This window comes from Sminthopsis crassicaudata, chromosome 2, assembly GCF_048593235.1.
Source record: "Sminthopsis crassicaudata isolate SCR6 chromosome 2, ASM4859323v1, whole genome shotgun sequence".
NCBI classification, from domain to species: domain Eukaryota; kingdom Metazoa; phylum Chordata; class Mammalia; order Dasyuromorphia; family Dasyuridae; genus Sminthopsis; species Sminthopsis crassicaudata.
In genome coordinates, this window is record NC_133618.1 from 173,363,855 (window position 1) to 173,385,720 (window position 21,866).

General features: G+C 33.2%; 1 protein-coding gene across 1 annotated transcript in view; it reads left to right on the top strand.

Annotated features, from left to right (window-relative positions):
• The window catches only part of TMX4 (thioredoxin related transmembrane protein 4), a 115,747-nt gene that overhangs the window by 35,360 nt on the left and 58,521 nt on the right, over positions 1–21,866 (top strand). The window contains exon 2 of the mRNA XM_074287891.1: positions 289–404. Coding sequence (XP_074143992.1) covers positions 289–404 — 116 coding nt within the window. The remainder of the gene's footprint in view (positions 1–288; positions 405–21,866) is intronic.

Genomic DNA, 21,866 nt, shown 5'->3' on the forward strand with positions numbered 1-21,866 from the left:
ATATAAATATAGATTTGAAAGTTTTCACTTTCACAAAATCTGAATAGACCAAAGAAAACATGGTAAAGTCCTTCTTTTCCCATAAATCTTTTCATAAGAAAATATTCTGTTTGAATATACTGGGATATAGATTGACAAACTCCGTGTTCCAATTTTTTCCATCTCTAAAAGATTTGCTTTTTTAAAAAAAATATTTTTCTTTTCTGTATATTATAAAAATAAACAAAAATTGCTTTATATGTCTTTATTTTTTTAATATGTATTGATGAAATATTCTTTCCTCTGTAGTTATGCCCCATGGTGTCCAGCTTGCCTGCAGACTGAATCAGAATGGGAGACTTTTGCCCAAAATGGTGAAATACTTGATGTCAGTGTGGGAAAGGTGGATGTCACTCAAGAACCAGGTACTATAGATGATGAACTTGGAATGACATTTTTAAAAAGAGAACTCTCAATTAGTATGGTTTTAAATGTGGGCAAGATGCCCAAAGTTAATTATTTACTTAGTATATAAGAATAATATATAATTTCAGAAATAAAGGTATATTTTTCTGTAATTCACATTGACTCTAAAAGTTACTTTCAAATTCTCCAAAGGAGAATTATATGTGTGTGTGTGTGTGTGTGTGTGTGTGTGTGTGTGTGTGTGTGTGTGTGTGTGTATTTTACTTATTTCATTTCTAAGTTCTGATTTGACCTATTAGGATCTTTTGAAAAAAAGAAAATACAGATATGGATTTCCTATTGGAACACGAATAAGCTAAAGAATCAGAGCTGAATCATGAATTCAGTTGGCAATTTTAAAGGTACTACAATTTAGATGTGAAATATGTAATTGCTTTGAAGAAGAAAATTTTCATTAAAAACCATGCCTCCGTTATATAAAGGCTTTTAAGTTGTAATTGTTTCTGCTGTTTTGCTTTTTAAAAGGAGGGGAAAATTAAGGTTGCTTTTGAATATGTGGGAGAGTCATTGATTATGCATGATTTGGGTATTAAAGATACAGAGTAGCATTAGGTTTTGATGAGCATCTCAGTTTGGAAGTAATGTTTTTACAATTATAATTTGAGAAGTTGTACTTAACATCATTTTCAGTCTAATTTCAGTGAAACTAGGAGTAAAAGTTATTATTTAATGGGCAGCCAGAACACATTAATATTATAAAATACTTGGAATTTTAGCTGCTTTATTTACATTTTAGTCATTGAAAAAATACTCATCATAAATTCATAGGATAATAGGTGAACTAAATTAAAGAATGCATAATGAAAACCTTCATAATGTTAAAATATATTGAATCCACTGTTTTCATCCAAAATTTAAATCACAGCCAAAATCTATAGTGTGCTTAGTGAATGACTTTTATTAATAAACTGAAGAAATAATGAAAATACTAAATATGCAGATATATGTATATTTGTATTCAGTACTACCAAATTGATGTAATTATGCTAATTGAAAAAGATGATCATCAAAAAATATTTGAAAAAATATTAAATAAAAGAATTGATAAAAAAATAACCTCATTTTTATAGTATATTACCTGAACTAAAAATAGCAAACAATGAAATATTTAGAACAAAACAAATTGAATTTGCCCTTCAGAATAGATTGCTGTTTGTGGCAACTTTAAAAAGTAAGAAGTATTAAATTTCTCATTGTTTTGAAATAGTTAAAACTTAAACTTGAATTAACAAATTAACATTTTAAGAATGTCAGAATGTTTGGATAGCCTGTTAGAATTTTCCACTTCTAATTAATTATTAATTATGTTATTGTTGTTGTTTTTCTAAATGGCTCTTATATTACCTTTAAATAGAAATATATTGCTATAAACAAACCTGAATTAAGAATTAGAAAATAAGTTGTGTTTACAATAAGATGGCTGGATCAGAAAGATTCTTTAAGCACTTAAATGATTTCCTGATTTGTTCTGTTCTGTTTTAGCTTGATCACATTAAGAGGCTAACTTACTTATATATTAATAATCATCTTAATAGCTTTTAAAATCTTTATTCCAATTTTAAACTTTTAGTTATGAGTTTAAAACAGCCAATTGAACGGGCCTTTAATGCAACTAATAGCTTCACTGGGAACATACTTGAGTTTTCAAAACCCCTGGAGATTTCTTAGTGATTGAACTGTGCTCCTTGCTTTAACTCTAGTAATTCCAAATTGATTATTGAACTTTACCCATCTTTTGCCTGAAGGAGAAAATCTATTACCTTGTTCATATTTTTGATTCAGCAGAAAGGCAATACAAGAACACTCATTCTAGAAAAATCTAATATTGATATGATTTTACTTAGATAAATCTTATCTGCTTATATGTATGATGTGTATTATTAAATACCTATAGGTGTCTGAAGCAGATTTGAACTCAAGAAGATGAGTCATCCTATCTTTAAGTCCACAATGTTATCTATTAACTGTGTTACCTGACTGCCCTTATTTTATGTCTATATATATATGCACATTGAATACATGTGCTTATATGAATGTATTTGTGTATATACATTGTATATATATCTTCATATGTATAAATAACATCAAAGACCCCATACCTAGAAAGAGAGATCATGAAATAAGAATGGCTAGTTGATTGACAGCTCTCATGTTCCACAATTCCTTTTGTATGCACACAATGTCACAATATTTAAAGGAAGGCATCTTGTTTATCTCTCCAGAATTTTTAGGAGGGTATACTGCATAAGAATTATATGGGGTAAGAAAATAGTTATTGGTACCACTGGCATTAAGAGATCTGTGTTTTGTCTATGATGTTTAACATTTTTGTTAGTGAATTGGATAAAGGCATAGGTTATATTTTTATCAGATAGGCAACAAAAAGGTAAGTGAGATTAGCTAACATGCTAGATTTTAGTGTTAGGATTAATTTTTTTTTTTCCCCTGAGGCTGGGGTTAAGTGACTTGCCCAGGGTCACACAGCTAGGAAGTGTTAAGTGTCTGAGATCAAATTTGAACTCGGGTCCTCCTGAATTCAGGGCTGGTGCTCTATCCACTGCACCACCTAGCTGCCCCCCATGTGTTGGGATTAATTAAAATTTTGTTAAATCAGGAGAGTAATTTGAGTTTAATGAGATGGACTTTTGTAGGAATATATTTTAAGTCTTATATGTAGATTCAAGAAATCAATATAAGAATAAGAAGACTGGAAGCATAATTAATCAGTTTTTCTAAAAAAAAAAAAAAAAAGATCTGGGGATTTAAGTGTACTGCAAAAATCATTGTGAAGCAGCATTATGATATGGTAACCCAAACTGTTTGAATGTTAGGCTACTTTAAGAGAGATCTAGCTTCCAGGAATTGTTTTACTATATTCTTGGCTCTGATTACACTATATTTGGAGTGCAACATTTAGTTCTGGAAGTATATTTTAAAAGGGACATTAACAAGGGGGAGAGCATGTTGAAAATGTCAGTCAGAATGGTTGCTATCTAATTCATGCCATGTGAAGATTAGTTGAAGGAACTAGGCATCTTTTAGTCCAGAGAAAGGATTAGAAAAGATTTGATTGCCATCTTCAAGGACTTAGAAGACTTTTTTGTATAAGAAAAATTAGACATGTTTTATTTGGGTAAAAAGGAATATTGAAAATAGTTCATTATAAATAATAGTTCATTATAAATTGAACCAGCTATACCCAGTGAAAGAACTCTGGGAGATGACTATGAACCACTACATAGAATTCCCAATCCCTCTATTTTTGTCTACCTGCATTTTTTATTTCCTTCACAGGTTAATTATGCTATTTCAAAGTCCAATTCTTTTTGTACAGCAAAATAACTGTATGGATATATATATACTTATATTTGACTTATACTTTGACATATTTAACATATATTGGTCAACCTGCCATCTGGGGGAGGGGATGGAGGAAGGGAGGGGAAGAATTGGAAAAAAAAGGTTTTGCAATTGTCAATGCTGAAAAATTGCCCATGCATATATCATGTAAATAAAAACTATAATAAAAAAAAGAATTAAAAAAAATAAACCAAAAAAATAGTTCATTATATAAAGGTTGATAAATCTATTCTATTCACATTATTCATGTAATTTCACTCTTTAGTACTTTTGGAAATGTTCTGGCTTAATTAAGCCTTAAGTTTCTGAAAATTTATTTTTTTCTTCAATTTTTTTGTTTTTGTTTTTTTGTTTTTTACTGTTTTATGAGGTAAAAAAGCTAATTGTCAAGGAGAGCAAATGATTATGGGTTGAAGCAATATTTACACATCCTCATTATGGTTATTAATTTACCTTGGTTAAGATAAATGGTGATATTCTACATTGGTGTCTATTTTTAATCCCTTTCCTATTTTCCCACATTAATAGCTTGTTTAAATAGATTAGAGTTGCTTTGACCATATGTTTTATCTTGCTTTCACTTTGTCCTTCAATTTGGCATTGATTTTGATCTTTGCTGTAACAGATCTGAATATATATTCAGTGTAGATTTGACTCCCTCACCATTCAATCACTTTCAGACCAAAATGTGATCAATTTTAAATCTTGTGATATTCATTATTCACCATGTTCCTAACTCTTTTCTTGAAGAAAGTAAGCTGGGGTTTCTCTTTCTAAGCTTCTATTCTCTCATTTATTTCTCTTGAATCTTGTTCTCCAGCATAGTTTTTGTTATACTCATCATATCATCTCTTCATTTAAATCTTAAAGTATTAAAATATTAATTTAGTTTGCATAACCTTGCTGAGGGTAGCTTGGTGACACAGTGTATAAAAGCTGGCCTCAGATACTTTTTTTTTTTTTTTAATTTTATAATTATAACTTTTTTTTTGACAGTACATATGCATGGATAATTTTTTACAACATTATCCCTTGCACTTACTTCTGTTCAGATTTTTTCCCTTCCTCCCTCAACCCCCTCCCCCAGATGGCAGGCAGTCTTATACATGTTAAATATATTACAATATATTCTAGATACAATATATGTGTGTAGAACCGAATTTCTTGTTGCACAGGAAGAATTGGATTCAGAAGGTAAAAATAACAGTTTACACTCATTTCCCAGTGTTCCTTTTCTGGATGTAGCTGATTCTGTCCATCATTGATCAATTGGAATTGGATTAGCTCTTCTCTATGTTGAAGATATCCACTTCCATCAGAATACATCCTCATACAGTATCACTGTGGAAGTGTATAATGATCTCCTAGTTCTACTCGTTTCACTCAGCATCAGTTGATGTAAGTCTCTCCAAGCCTCTCTGTATTTCTCCTGTTGGTCATTTCTTACAGAACAATAATATTCCATAACATTCATATACCATAATTTACCCAACCATTCTCCAATTGATGGACATCCATTCATCTTCCAGCTTCTAGACACTATGAAAAGGGCTGCCACAAACATTTTAGCACATACAGGTCCCTTTCCCTTCTTTAGTAGTTCCTTGGGATATAAGCCCAGTAGTAGTATGGCTGGGTCAAAGGGTATGCACATTTTGATAACTTTTTGGGCATAATTCCAGATTGCTCTCCAGAATGGTTGGATTCTTTCACAACTCCACCAACAATGCATCAGTGTCCCAGTTTTCCCACAGCCCCTCCAACATTCATCTTTATTTGTTCCTGTCATCTTAGCCAATCTGACAGGTGTGTAATGATATCTCAGAGTTGTCTTAATTTGCATTTCTCTGATCAATAGTGATTTGGAACACTCTTTCATATGAGTGGAAATAGTTTTAATTTCATCATCTGAAAATTGTCTGTTCATATCCTTTGATGGCCTCAGACACTTACTAGTTGTGTGATCCTGGCCAAGTCACTTAACCCTGTTTGCCTCAGTTTCCTCATCTGTAAAAGGAGCCAGAGAAGGAAATATCAAACAATTCTTGCCAAGCAAACCCGAAATATCATAAAATGTTTGATATGACTGAAAAAAGTCTTGCTGAATTATTTATAGAATTTATCTACCCATTTTAGAATAGTATTCCTATGTATGTATATGTCCATAGATGAGAATACCATATCATAAGTAATATCTAGTATGATATGTAGTATATATATACTCCAATAATGTCAAGCTACAATAAAGATGGGGATCATTAAACCATACATAAGGATTTCTGCAGGCTATATATTGATTTAGAAAACTACATCTTAACATCTGTGTTCTATTGTTTTTCTATTTATTTTGTGAAAATGTTTTCCAGTTACATTTTAATCTAGTTTGTGCAGCACTGGGTAGTGTTGTAGGACACATATTTGACATCTCTGTTATATACTATAGTATATAAATACTTTAAATTTGAATTTACATTTAAATGCAGAGCTAATTATTCTGTATTAGGAATATAGATCATGTACTATATGAATGCATATAGGAATATAGGAATAAATATATTCATTATATTATATTTACATGTAGCATAAATATATGCATTATATTATATTTAAATGTAGCATAATATATGTAAATATATATTGTGTATAAGAATTGGTGCATGTTTATTCTTATGCTATTGTTCAGTTATTTAGTCATATAGATCAAGACATGTCGATTCTGTAGTAATTAAGACAAATATAGGTTAAGTGACTTGTCCAGAGTGGCAAAGCTTGTGTCTGAGGCCAGATGTGAACTCAGGTCTTCCTGACTTCAGGCACAGTGGTTTATCTACTCTAAGTGGGTATCAGCCTCTAAATGCTAAGCTATGTACTAGAAACAAAAGACCAATAATTAAATAATCCTGCTCTCAAGAAGTTTGCATGGAAAGAACATGCAGACATATGAGTAAGAAGCAGTATGAAAAATGAATAGAGAGCTGTCCTGTGAGTCTAGAAGATCTGAGTTCCACTCTCATCTCTTATATATGTTATCTAGGTCACCCTGGCAAGTTTTTCAGCCTCTTAGTCCTCTAGAAAGTTTTTTTAAGATTATAAATTGTAAGGAAAGCATTAATCTGTATTGGTAGAAGGAGTTTCCTCCCCCATGAGTACCCTAAATAAATGAAATTATAGATGTTTCAATTCCTTATGTATAAGTAAATACAGAATAAATATAAGGCCACTTGGGAGAAGGAATTAGAAATTAGGGGAGCAGGAAAGGCTTCATGTAGAAAGTTGTCCTTTAGCTGTGTCTTGAAGGAAATGAAAAATTCTATGAGGTTAAGGCGAGAAGACAGTGCTTTGCTGCATAGAGGAAAGCCAGAATAAAAACCCTATAAAGGAAATGAAAGATAGAGTGATGTGTGTGAGGAACAGAGAACACCCAGTATGACTGAACACTAGGATGTAAAAAGGACAGTAATATAGAATGAGGGCATAAAATAGGAACCAGGTTGAGAAAGAGGAATTTATATTGAATCTTCCGCAGAAGCTTTTGAGTAGGAATGAAATGGTTAGACTTGAGGAAATGACTTAGGCAGATTTGTGGAGGTTGGATTGAAATATGGAGAGACTTGTGGTAAAGAGCCTCCTCAGAAGCACATTGTTGTAGTATAAAGCAAGAAGAGAGAAGTGACTGTTTCAAGGGTAGATTGTTTGGGGTCCTATGTGAAAGATGTTATGGTGCTAGAGGTAGCAGTTTTTGTCAGCTGTTTGGTTATGTGAGTGAATGAGGATGAGTATTCAAAGTGGGTGCCAATTTTATAAACCTGAAGTTAGAAAAAATTCTATTGCTTCTTAATTTTAGCTATTCATTATCCATTTTTTAAACTGGTTATTTTAAATGTCTATCCACCTTTTGCCAGCTACTCAGACTGTTCCCTTTTTTCTGGCATGCAGGCTTTACCTCTTCCCTGTTCTTTCCTTACCTCCAATCATTTGGGAAAGAACTGATTTTAATATTGGCTAAAAATACAAAAATATGCTTAAAGAATTTGTAATTGCATCCATATTGGTACCCTCCTTGGTTGAATTTTGCATCTTTTTTATGGTGATTTCATAATAGTTTAATAACTAGCATTTATAATAATAATACTTAACATTAACATAGTGCCTACTCTGTAACCAGGCAGTATATTAAACATTTTAAAATATTATTCATTCCAAAAAACTTGGAAGGTAGTTGCTATTATTATCCCAATTTTACAGATGAAGAAACTAAAGCAAACAGGTGAAGTGACTTGATCCCCAGCTTTTAAATATCTAAAGTTGAATTTATCTTCCTGACTCCAGGCCTAGTACTTTATCTATTGTACCACCTAATTGCCTCTAGCTCTATAAGATTTAATGCTTTGCAAAGCTACACTGGCATATGTTTATATATACATAATCTCATTTGACCCTGTGAGTTAGGGGATATAATTATGCTTATTTTTCAGATAAAAAAACAGAACTACGGTACAACTATAGCAATCTAGTGTTTGATAAACCCAAAGATACCAACATTAAGGATAAAAATGCATTATTTGAAAAAAACTGTTGGGAAAACTGGAAATTAGTATGCCAGAAAATAGATATGGACCCACACTTAACACCATATACCAAGATAAGATCAAAATGGGTCCATGATTTAGGCATAAAGAATGAGATAATAAATAGATTAGAGGTACAGAGAATAGTCTACCTCTCAGACCTGTGGAGGAGGAAGGAATTTATAACTAGAGAAGAACTAGAGATCATTATTGATCACAAAATAGAAGATTTTCATTGCATCAAACTGAAAAGTTTCTGTACAAACAATACTAATTCAAACAAGATTAGAAGAGAAGTAACAAATTGGGAAAATATTTTTATAGTTAAAGGTTCTGATAAAGGTCTCATTTCCAAAATATATAGAGAATTGATCCTAATTTATAAGAAATCAAACCATTCTCCAATTGATAAATGGTCAAAGGATATGAACAGACAATTCTCAGATAATGAAATTGAAACTATATCCACTCATATGAAAGAGTGTTCCAAATCACTACTGATCAGAAAAATGCAAATTAAGACAACTCTGAGATACGACTACACACCTGTCAGATTGGCTAAGATGACAGGAACAAATAATGATGAATGTTGGAGGGAATGTGGGAAAACTGGGACACTAATACATTGTTGGTGGAGTTGTGAAAGAATCCAACCATTTTGGAGAGCAATCTGGAACTATGCCCAAAAAGTTATCAAACTGTGCATACCCTTTGATCCAGCCATACTACTACTGGGCTTATATCCCAAAGAAATACTAAAGAGGGGAAAGGGACCTGTGTGTGCCAAAATGTTTGTAGCAGCTCTTTTCATAGTGGCTAGAAACTGGAAGATGAATGGATGTCCATCAGTTGGAGAATGGTTGGGTAAATTATGGCATATGAAGGCTATGGAATATTATTGCTCTGTAAGAAATGACCAGCAGGATGAATTCAGAAAGGCTTGGAGAGACTTGCATGAACTGATGCTGAGTGAAATGAGCAGAACCAGAAGATCACTATACACTTCAACAACAGTGCTGTATGAAGATATATTCTGATGGAAGTGGATATCTTCAACATAAAGAAGATCCAACTCACTTCCAGCTGATCAATGATGGACAGAAACAACTACACCCAGAGAAGGAACACTGGGAAGTGAATGTAAATTGTTAGCACTACTGTCTATCTACCCAGGTTACTTATACCTTCGGAATCCAGTACTTAACGTGCAACAAGAAAATTGGACTTACACACATATATTATATCTAGGTTATACTGTATAACACATGTAAAATGTATGAGATTGCCTGTCATCTAGGAGAGGGAGGGAGGGAGTAGAGGGAGGGAGGGGAAAATCTGGAAAAATGAATATTTTGTATTAAATTGAAAACTTATGACAAATAAAAAATTGTTCCTACTTTTCTGTTTCTCTTCTAATCTTGTCTACATTGTTTTTGTTTGTATGAAATCTTTTTAACTTGATATCAAAATTATTCATTTTGCATTCCAGATGCATTCTAGTTTTTCTTTGGCCATAAATTTCTTTCTTCTCCACAGATCTGAGAGGTAGACTATCCTTTGTTCTCCTAATTTGCTTATAGTATCACCCTTTATGTCTAAATCATGAACCCATTTTGATCTTATCTTGCTTGGTATAGGGTATTAGGTATGGGTACCTAGTTTGTGCCATACTATTTTCTAATTTTCCCAGCAATTTTAGTGAAATAGTGAGTTCTTATCCCAGAAGCTGAGGTCTTTGGATTTATGAAACACTAGATTTCTATAATCATTGACTTTGTTTCTTGTGAACCCAACCTAATTCACTGATAGCCTACTTTGTTTCTTAGCCAGTACCAAATTGTTTTATTGATTGCTGCTTTCTTATGTAGTTTTAGGTCTGGTACACCTAGGCTACCTTCATTTGCATTTACAAAAAGGATTCTACCAAAAAAATGTATACATTGTAATATAGAATCTCTCCTAGTATATAATCTCAGGATAAGAACAAGATTCCATGACAATACAATTCAGCCATAAAAAAATTGGTTATATTCTACTGAATTGTAGTCTGGGTACATTTCCTTTTTTTTTTTTTTTTTTTTTTTAATTTTATAATTATAAATTTTTTTTGACAGTATATATGAATGAGTAATTTTTTTTATAACATTATCCCTTATATTCATTTTTCCAAATTTTCCCCTCCCTCCCTCTACTCCCTCCCCTAGATGACAGGCAATCCCATACATTTTACATGTGTTACAGTATAACCTAGATACAATATATGTGTGTAAATCCAATTAAAAATCTGTTGCTGAGCCTTGTATTCCAAGCTATATCAACTTAGAATGTCTCAGAGTTGGTCCTTTAATGCCATAGATTTTAAGCTTTTAGTGTTACTTCCACATTAGATTTTGGTGTACAAATACATATGTTAGAAGTTAAATGTGCTGTCATCACAGTGAATTTAAAAAAAAAAAGAAACAAAAATAGTTGAATGAATGAGAACACTTACCTTCCCCTAGTATGGAAGCTATTGAGTTGATACTAAATGATCATCATAAAATGATAGCTAATAGACAAAAGTGTTGGTAAGGACAATGAACCAATTGAAAGTGTTTTAATTAAATTTCAATGCTGAATTTTCAAATCAAATGTCAGACTTAGGTTGTTTGTTATTAAAATTCAAGAAGTCATTTGATATTTAAGTGAATCTAGAACCCAAAATAAGCAATGGAAAAGTATTAAAATAAGAATAAATTCTTATATTTGAAAGCTTTCCAGGACAGTGCCTTATGAAAAATTTCCACTTAGTTAACTATCTCCATTAATTTTTTGCTTTATTATGACTGTATATAGCTATAGCAATGCTTTTATTACTTTTAAGGAAGAATCATACTTTTTCCTGAAAATGAAGTTTACAAAGAGAGATGATGGTTATAAATGAATTGGGTCTACAATAATACATTTTAGATATTTAGAAATTAATGGAATTTGAAAATTTATAAATGGATGCTTTTTAAAAATAATAGACTTTTATTTTCAGAATATATGGAAAGAGTTTTCAACATCCTTGCAAAACATTGTGTAACAGATTCTTTCTCCCTCCATTTCCTTCGCCCTCTTCTCTAGACAGCAAGTAATCAAATATATGATAAACATGTGCAATTCTTCTATACATATTTCCACAATCATCATACTGCACAAGAAAAATCAGATCAAAAAGGAAAAAAAAAAAAGAGAAAGAAAACAATAAGCAAGCAATCAACAACAAAAAAGATGTAGATTTTTAATTTCTGAGGAAAAACTCAGCAAATTCAGATAGGTTCATCACCACTGAACTAGTAATCAACTGGCAATAGTTTTGGGCCACAACCACATGAATAGGGTACCTAAGTGGTGTACTGAATATTCTATCAGATAAGCTTGAAGACCAGGTTTGAATCGTGACTCAGATACTTAATATCCATGGTTCCTGGGAATTACTGAAACTATCTGGTTCTGGTTTTTTTTTTTTTTTTTTTTTTTTTTTGTTTTGTTTTGTTTTGTTTGTTTGTTTGTTTGTTTTTAGTCTAGGACTTCTTTTTTTATATAATTATACAATTTTTTTGACAGTATATATGCATGAGTAATTTTTTTAATAACATTATCCCTTGTATTCATTTTTCCAGATTTTCCCCTCCCTCCCTCTACTCCCTCCCCCTCCCCTAGATGACAGGAAATCTCATACATTTTACATGTGTTATACAGTATAACCTAGATATAATATATGTGTGTAAGTCCAATTTTCTTGTTGCACGTTAAGTACTAGATTCCAAAGGTATAAGTAACCTGAGTAGATAGACAGTAGTACTAACAATTTACATTCACTTCCCAGTGTTCCTTCTCTGGGTGTAGTTGTTTCTTTCCATCATTGATCAGTTGGAAGTGAGTTGGATCTTCTTTATGTTGAAGATATCCACTTCCATCAGAATATATCTTCATACAGTATTGTATAGTGTATAGTGATCTTCTGGTTCTGCTCATTTCACTCAGCATCAGTTCATGCAAGTCTCTCTAAGCCTTTCTGAATTCATCCTGCTGGTCATTTCTTACAGAACAATAATATTCCATAGCATTCATATACCATAATTTACCCAACCATTCTCCAATTGATGGACAGTAGTAGCACTGCTGGATCAAAGGGTATGCACAATTTGATAACTTTTTGGGCATAGTTCCAAATTGCTCTCCAGAATGGTTGGATTCTTTCACAGCTCAACCAACAATGTATTAGTGTCCCAGTTTTCCCACATTCCCTCCAACAATTATCATTATTTGTTCCTGTCATCTTAGCCAATCTGACCAGGTGTGTAGTGGTATCTCAGAGTTGTCTTAATTTGCATTTCTCTGATCAGTAGTGATTTGGAACACTCTTTCATATGAATGGATATAATTTCAATTTCATCATCTGAGAATTGTCTGTTCATATCCTTTGACCATTTATCAATTGGAGAATGGTTTGGTTTCTTATAAATTAGGGTAAAGTTCTCTATATATTTTGGAAATGAGACCTTTATCAGAACCTTTAACTGTAAAAATATTTTCTCAATTTGTTACTTCCCTTCTAATCTTGTTTGCATTAGTATTGTTTGCTGGGTACATTTCCTTTATGTGGAAAATATTGTGTATAACAGAGAATGGACTTCTTGCAATTAATTTTAATGAGACTAGACTTGGATTTTCTGTTTTATGCATGTGAACTTGGCTCCCAAAGACAAAGAAGACCAGTTGTTTCTATAATGGTAGCATACATTTCCTAACTCATTTTAGAATTTAGAAGTTAAATCAAAATCTTGCTAAGGTCAAGGTTAAGCATTGTGTTTAACAACCATCTCAGGAAGGAGAATTTAGTCTTTTACACTAAAATTTTCAGGCCATTCCTTAAAATCCTTTCTCAGCAAAATCTTTAGGCTGGCAAGACTTGTGGTAATGTGACATGATGAATGTAATATGAACATAGAACTGAAGGGTAGGTGTTATGAGACTGAATACCCACCATGTACCCTGTCATTAGCTAGCGAATGCTTTTGAGAAGTTTCTTAATTTCTTTACTTCAATTTCTTCATACATTAGATGGGAATTTTAATAATACATCCTTTTGCAAACTCACAATGCCATTGTGAAAACCAAATGAAATAATTTACATATTAAAATATTTTTAAAAAAGTTTTCAGTGAGGTAGCAGCACTTTTCAGATGTAAGTTGGTATTATTGTTATCAGAACTCCTTTCAATGTCACAGATTGTAATATTCTCTCTAAAATGTAATATTCTCTTGTTGAGGTTTTCTTGGGGTCTCTGGGGGCAGCTTTCATTTCAGTTCAGTAATCACCACAGAAGTCGCCAAGGGTTAAAGTCCAAAGTCCAAATTCTTTATTGTCTTCTTCAAAGTCCTATCTCTTTCACTCTGGGCTTAGCTAGTTTTCTGGAGGTCTTCCTCTCTCCTTGATTCTGAGCTCCCACCTGTCTTCTTTGGCTTCTGATTCTCCCTGAATTCAAAGGTTGGTGCTTCAACCTTCAGCCACAACAAGGATGGAAGATGGAATGAATCTGTCTCAGCCTCCTAGAGCTTCTAGTGCACTTGTCCCTTTGGCCCTGACAACTTCTTGCTTATATGCTGTACATTGAGTACAAGCCACTAGGAAACCATTATTTGTTGTAGGATTTAATCAGTGATAAACTAGATTTAACCATTGTCTCCTCAATTAGTACCTTGTTTCAAGTTCTGGCCAAATAACATCTCTTTATAGGATTAAATCAATCATACCGAACCATGCTAAATTAGATAACTATTGTATCTATCAATTCCACTGACTTAGTACCTTGTAAGAATCCTTTGTTTCAAGTTCAGAGTTCTGGCCCATAACAACAGATGACAACTCAACTATAACTTAATAGTCTCAAAGAGTTGCCCACAATTTAGAAAAGACAAGTGATTTTATATATAATTACAAAACTAAGTATTGCAAGAAGAAAGAATAGTAACTACTTGTCAGGTATTGAAATTATGAAAAAGGCCAAGTTTGAATATTGAAAGGTAATGACTTCTAAAGAATTTGAAGGAGGAGAAAGGAGAAAGACTCAAACTGGAGGAAGAAAAGGTCAGGACTCAAAGGAGCAGATGGACTAGGGCTCAAGAAAGATCAAGAAGAAGCAAGAGATGGGACTTCTCAGTGAGATTACCTCGATAATAAAAAATCTGGAAATCTGTGACCTCTTAAGATCCCTTCCAACTTTAAATCTATGACCTTATGATACTGTGATTGAAGCAAAACCAAAAGAAAGCAAAACAAAATCTGAAGAGAAAAATATTGTTTTTGTTTATCCTTTGATTTTGAAGTGAATCAATGACATCACAGGGTGATATTTTGACTTGTTCATGAATTGAATTTAAATGAGGTAGAATTTATTCAAAGCATTTAGCCTCACTCTTTCAGAATTATCAAAGTACATTGGCAAGAAAAACATCAGAAACACAGTGGTGACCTAGAATGTAGTGGATGACATTAGAGTACCCTTTGTTTGACTAAGCTCTGAGTACTCCACAGCCACTTTCATGGTTATTGGAACAAATTGTTCTCATTTGCCTATATTGCCAGAGAAAGTTTTCATATATTTGGGATAGACATCCCCCTAAACCAGTGATGGATTCAAGGCCTATTAGTTATTTTCACCCTGCCTTAGCCTCTTCCAAGATGGTTTTATTGGATAGTGGATGCTTTTCCAGCTATAGCTTCTTGGAACCCTACGTGAGAGTTGGGGGAAGAGTGGATATTAAAGATGGATGAGTAGCCCTGAAAAGGGCTCAATAAGCCCTAAACACCAGAGGTGTTAGTCCTTCCTGAACAGAAAATTAGGAAAAAACATATACCAATGGGATTAAAATAACTATAGTAAGACCTCATTAAGAGATCTTTCATTTTGTTTTCTCGATATTATTTTTTGTCCAAATACATGAAAAGATAGTGAACTCCACTAACAAAAATGAATATCCCAGTTTTCCCACATCCCCTCCAAACATTCATCATTATATTTTCCTGACATCTTAGCCAATCTTAGAGTTGTGAAGTGGTACCTCATTTGTCTTAAATTGTAGTTTCTCTAGTAAATAATGATTTAAAGCATTTTTTCATATGATTATATATGACTTTAATTTTTTCATGTAAAATTGTTCATATCCTTTGACCATTTATCATTTGGGGAATGATTTGTATTCTTATAAAATTAATTGAATTAAGAGATCTTTTTCTAAAAGGATACAGAGGATAAAATAAAACAGAGCTTAAATAAGAGAAATGGCAGTTGGAAAAAGAGGCCTGAAACACTGTTGAGTAAACTTCCTCTGTCCCTCAAATAAAAGAGCTTATATTCTGAAAGGGGAGAAAACATATACATCTAGATTATGTACAGAAGACAGTCAAAACAGACAAGATAGCTCTTAATGACAGAGTACTAGCAGCTGAGGGTAATTTGTTACTGTTTTGTTTTTTCTCAAAGGAAGGTAAAAGAGATATATATGTCTGTTTTACTGGCAGAAAAAATTGCTTTTCATAGGACTTTCTTTTGTGATAAAACAAGTCACTTGATACATTGACTTTGCAAATGACTACAAATACTTCTCTTCTACTTTGCTTTTCAACTCTACTTTCCTCATATTGCTTTTCATTTTTTTCTTTCCTGCTCTCCTGTTCCCCCACGATCCCATTCTCCTTCTTGTCACTCCTTATCCCTCTTGTTTCTTTGCTTCCTAACTCATTAGGAAATAAAGGAGAGAAGATTTTCCTTTAAAATTTCTGAGTAGGCTTCTTTCTAAATCTTAGATTGACCTAAGTGCATGTATATATGTAAGCTTTCTGTATCAAAACACAAATAAGGCTTTTTTTGTTATTGAAGTTAACTAATTGTCTTTACTCATACCTCAAATTCATTTTAAAAACTTAAAACTAGGGGTTACTAGTTGGCACAGTAGATGGAGCACTAGCCCTGATGTCAGGAGGATCTGAGTTTAAATTTGGCCTCAGACACTTAATACTTCCTACTTGTGTGACCTGGGCAAGTCACTTAACCCCAATTGTCTCTGGGGGGAAAACCAAACAAACAAGCCTAAAACTACAATTTCAAATAGTACTCTCTCTTTTTTTAGAGTGGTTGACACTTTAAATGCTTAAGGAAAGTAATTGCTCCCTTTACATTTTGAGGGGCTAAATATTAAGGGCATAGAATATAATTTTAGAAATGACCTGAGAAATACAATATGCCTGACATTACCTTTCATTCTCCCAGAGTTGACATTTATCCTGACTTAAATTTTCCAATATTAGTTTTTAAATGGGCTTACTAGTATGTAATAGTCCTATTTACTTAATACCAGTTGTATGTTTCAGCATGATTCTGAGCTCTTATCTGGTAATGAGATGATTTAAAAAATATATTATTTTTACTAAGAATGTTACCATTACTTTGAAATTCTGAAGACCCAGTGTTAGTATTTTATATGCTTTGACTATTTAAGAATTGTTGACTTATATTTTTCTCCTTGTTCTTAAAAATATCTAAAACAGGCAAATTCCTCCACTTGCACAATGATTCCATCCTATCTTGTCTCCAGCAGCAGATTGTCTCCTCTATCATCCCCACTCTGTCAAAGTCTATCTCTTCCTGTTGACTACCTGATTTTCTACTATTTACAAACATACTCCACCCGCAAACCCCCCTAACTTGATTCTTCCATCCCCACTATTATCCTGTATCTTTTCTGCCTTTTAGGACTAAATTTCTTGAGGAGGCCATCACTTTCTTCCTCATTTTTCTCCTTTCTTAACTTTCCTCTCATTTTCTTAATTCTCTATAATCAGGCTTAACTGATTCATTTAACTGATCTCTCCAACAATGATCTCTTAAGTACCAAATTCAAGGGAAGTCCTTTTTCTTTTTTAACTCTGCAGTCTTTTCACTCTCTTCTCCTTTACTCTCTTATCTTAGGTTTTGAGAATACCAGTCTCTCTTGATTCTCCTTATTCTACTTATATGACCACTCCTCAATGTTTTGTTGCATCTTCATCCAGATCACACCTTTTAGCCAAAGGTATTCCACAGGGCTCTGTCATGAGGCCTTCTTGTCTTTGTCTATACTACTTCACTTGATAACTTCATCAACTCTCATTAATTCCATTATCAACTTTATATTTACAAAAACTGAACTCATCTTTTTCTCCTAAAACTTCCCTCCTTCCATATTTCCCTCTTATTGTCAAGAGTACCATCATTTTTGCAGTCTCCCAGGGCTTGCAGTCCCCCAAAGCTTATCCTGAATTACTAACTCACACTCGGCACCCATTCTGCTTCCAAGGCTTGTTAATTTTACTTCTCAAATGAGCCTTCATCTCTCCTGTGATAACCACCACCATCCTGGTACAGTAGCTTGGTGGTTGGTTTATCTGCCCCAAGGCTAGTCCCACTCCAGTTCCTCTTCCACTCAGCCACCAAAGTGGTTTTCCTAAAATCGAGGTCCTACCATGTTACCATTTTACTCAGTGATTCCTTCTAACCCTCAGGATTAAATGTAAAATCTGCTGTTTATGCTAAAACATTTATAATCTCTCAGTTTTTACTTTTTTGCATTTATTTTTTTTACAATTACATATAAATAGAAAAAAAATTTTTTTTAACACTTTCTAGTCTTCTTATACATTTTCTTTACAGGCTTTTCATGCTTTTAAATTCAGAGACACTGGCTTCTTTGCTATTCCATACATAAGAGACTCTATCTCCTAACTCCTGGCATTTTAACTGTCTATCCTCTGTGTCTGGAATGTTATCTCCTCTTCCTTTCTCCTTCCCCTATGTCCCCCCACTACCCTATGGCTGCTCTGTTTCTTTTAAATTCTAGTGAAAACCCTACCTTCTACAATAACTTTTTCCTGACCCCTCTTAATTCTTAATTTTTTTGAGATATGGTCACCACTTATAAGGAGCTTATACTCTTGGTGGGTTGAGGAGACCACATAGATATAGATAAGACAGAGGTAAGGTAGATATTGCAACTGTTACTTCATTGGTATGGAGATGGAGAGGTGTCTTCTAGACCAAGAATATTTGGGTCTAAGTCCTGCTCCTGATACCTATAAACAAACAAATAGAAAATATACAGAAAGCAATCAGGAAAGGCTTAATGTACCAGATGATACTTGGGCTAAGCTTTGAAAGAAGACAGAGATTTTGAAAATCAAAGATGAGAAGGGAGTGCATTCCAGACTTAGAAAGTAGTTTACTATCTTGGTTATAATGTCAAATGTCATAAAGGGAGGAAAGTGTAATGTGTCTGCAAAAGATAAAACTAGAATATAATGTGAATGGTTTTGAACCTTTGAAGTATATTCAATCAGTTGAAATCCTGGTTAGTTGTTACTTACCAACTTCCCAGGACATTCTTCTTTCCTCAAGAAGTTCTGTGACTTTTGGGCTCATATTTTCTTTCTCCTTTTAAAGTCCTGCCCTCATATTGAGGTATTTCATCATACATCCTGATACTCTCTCAGGCACTCTATCTTCCTAATTCCTAAATTTATTCATTTCCTGGAACCTATACTTCTACCCTCCTACATATGTATATAGAGATAATCTTACCATCCTTCACAAGTATTCCACTTTCAAATTCCTAAACTTTAAAATTCCTTAATCCAATCATAATCTTTTATCATTCCATTTTCCCCTTTTCTTTATAATCCCTAACCCTGTTCTTTGTCAGGGTCATTACCCATAGTCCCTTAACCCCTTAATCCCTTCCCAGTCCATCTCCCTGCTCTGACTGATGTCTTCTCTTCCCTATCTTGACCCTGTTGTGAACCAGATCATGCCCTCCCAAATCTAGTCTTCCGATTAATTCCATTCCTAATTTTCATCTTATTTACATGCCAAATGAAATTGGAGAAAATGATGAAACTGTACCATTGTAATCTATACAGATTGCTGTTATGTATTCTGAAGTAGCCCTTATATAAGACAATTTTTTTATACATTCTTAATCAATTGATTCTCCACAACCATTTTTCCAAACATTTTTATCCCTCCTGAAACTTTCACTCTACCTCAACCCTCTTATCTGAGAATATAGCCTTATGATTCATTGAAAAATTTGAGTTAATTTGCAGAAAACTCCTTTTTCCTTCTTCCTTATCTCATAACCTTCACATAGATTCTCCCCTTGTCTCCTCAATCACTCATTCCTCATATGAAGAATTGGCCTGTGGGACAGCTAGATAGCACAGTGGATAGGGCACCAGCCCTGAAGTCAGGAAGATCAGAGTTCAAATCTGGTTTCAGACACTTAACACTAGCTGTGTGACCCTGGGCAAGTCACTTAACTCCAATTGCCTTAGGGGGAAAAAATTGGCCTGGCTCCTTGCCAAGATAGATCTCTCTGCATACACATGGATTCCATTAGATCTCATCTTCCTCATCAGATAGCCCTCTATCATCTCTACTCTCTCTTTAATTTTCAGTGACTTACTACTGGGTGTTTCTTTGCTACCCTAAATTGTAAACATGTTTCTCCTATTGTTAAGCAACTCTCATTTAATCTAATTATCTTTTATATTATATTTTTCCTTTAGCTATGTGCCTAAGCTCCTTGAGAAAACCATCCCAAATTAAAACTTCCACTTCCATTCTTTTCACTCTTTATGTAAACTAGCTTTTAACCTCATCGATTCAACTGAACCTACTATCTCCAAAGTTACTAATGATCTCTATTCCCAACATAGTGGCTTTTTCTCAGTCTTCATTCTCTACCTCTCTACCTATAGCTTTAGACACTGTTGAACATACTCTTCTTCTTGATACTCTCCTTTCTCTACTAGGTTTTTGTGACCTTGCACTCTCAGTACTTCTACATATTTGATTATTCCTCCTCATTTTCCTTCACTAGATCTTTATATAAGCAGTGCCTGTGTTGATTGCCTAGATCTATGAAAATCTTGGAAAAATGTTAAAAAGGCAAGTTAACTTTTTTTTTTTTTTCCCTTAGGCATTTGGGGTTAAGTGACTTGTCCAGGGTCACACAATTAGGAAGTATTAAGTGTCTGAGTTCAGGTTTGAACTCAGGTCTTCCTGACTTCAGGGCTGGTGCTCTCTTCATTGTACTACTTAGCTGCCCCTTCACCTTACTTTTGATGACAGTTTTTATTTTTTTCAAAAATTAGGGGAAGTGATTAAAAAACATTATTTTGAATTTCATCTTGTTTAAAAAGGAAGATTCATTAAAATCTATTTGAAATGAAATTTTTTTTAGTTGTCATCTTAAAATATGTTGTTAATAATAAATGGAAAGCCATTGATAGCATAAAGTATGTTCTGTATAAAATGTGCTTTAAATTTTGGGTACAACAGATTTTAAATTATTCAAAGAGAATAATTAGTACAAAATAAGAGCCTTTTAAAATTTAGTGGGAGATCTTAATTTAAGAAGAATGGAATAATCTCTAAAAAGAAATTATGATGCCACAAAATATAAATGGACTATGTGAAAAGATTAATGTTCATACTTATGGAACTTATCAATCAACTTTTATTTAAGGAAGACATATTAAAATGGAAGCAAGAGCAAGAAATGGAAAATTAATATGGAAGATGGGTGGGGTCTTATGCAATTAGTGTCTGGAAAGCTAAAATCTAGAATGATCTTAATTAGGTAGTGATGAATACTAAAGACATGAAAGGATTTTTATTTTTATTTTTTTTGCTGAGGCAGTTGGGGTTAAGTGATTTATCCAGGGTCACACAGCCAGGAAATGTTGAGTCTCTGAGGCCAGATGTGGACTCAGGCCCTCCTGAAGTCAGGGCTGATGCTCTATCCATGACGCCACCTAGCTGCCATGATGTAGGGATTTTTAAAAAAGCTACATTGAAAACAAGCAAAAGAAAGGAACTGAAGTATTCCTTGGAGGTGAATAAGTAGGTAATAATGGATGACAAAGACATGGAACTACTTGACATTTTGTTTTTTCTCTTTCAAGGATAATGATTTTAGAATTTTGGAATGTAGAACAAAAATATTTAATCGAGAATTGAAACCTGATGTGTATAGAGTATGATAAAAACCAATCAATTGAAAATACCAGATCCAAATGAAATACTTACTAGGGTCCTGAAAGAATTGACAATTATGATTACTAAGTCAGTGTCAGTGATCTTTGAAAGACTGTGAAGAATAAGAGAGATGCTGCTAGAGGGTATATGATCAGTGTTTTCTTCATTTTTAAAGAAGAAAAGGAGAATTCTGCAACCTATAAACTATTGAATTGGCCATGATTCAAGGCAAAATTGTGGAACACATTAGTTGATTTGTGATTTCTAAGTGCTTAAAATACAGAGTATCACAGTGAGCTATCATGTCTTGGGAACAAAAGTGTGCTAGACTAATCTAATTTCCTATATTTTTAAAAATAAGGTTCCTAGA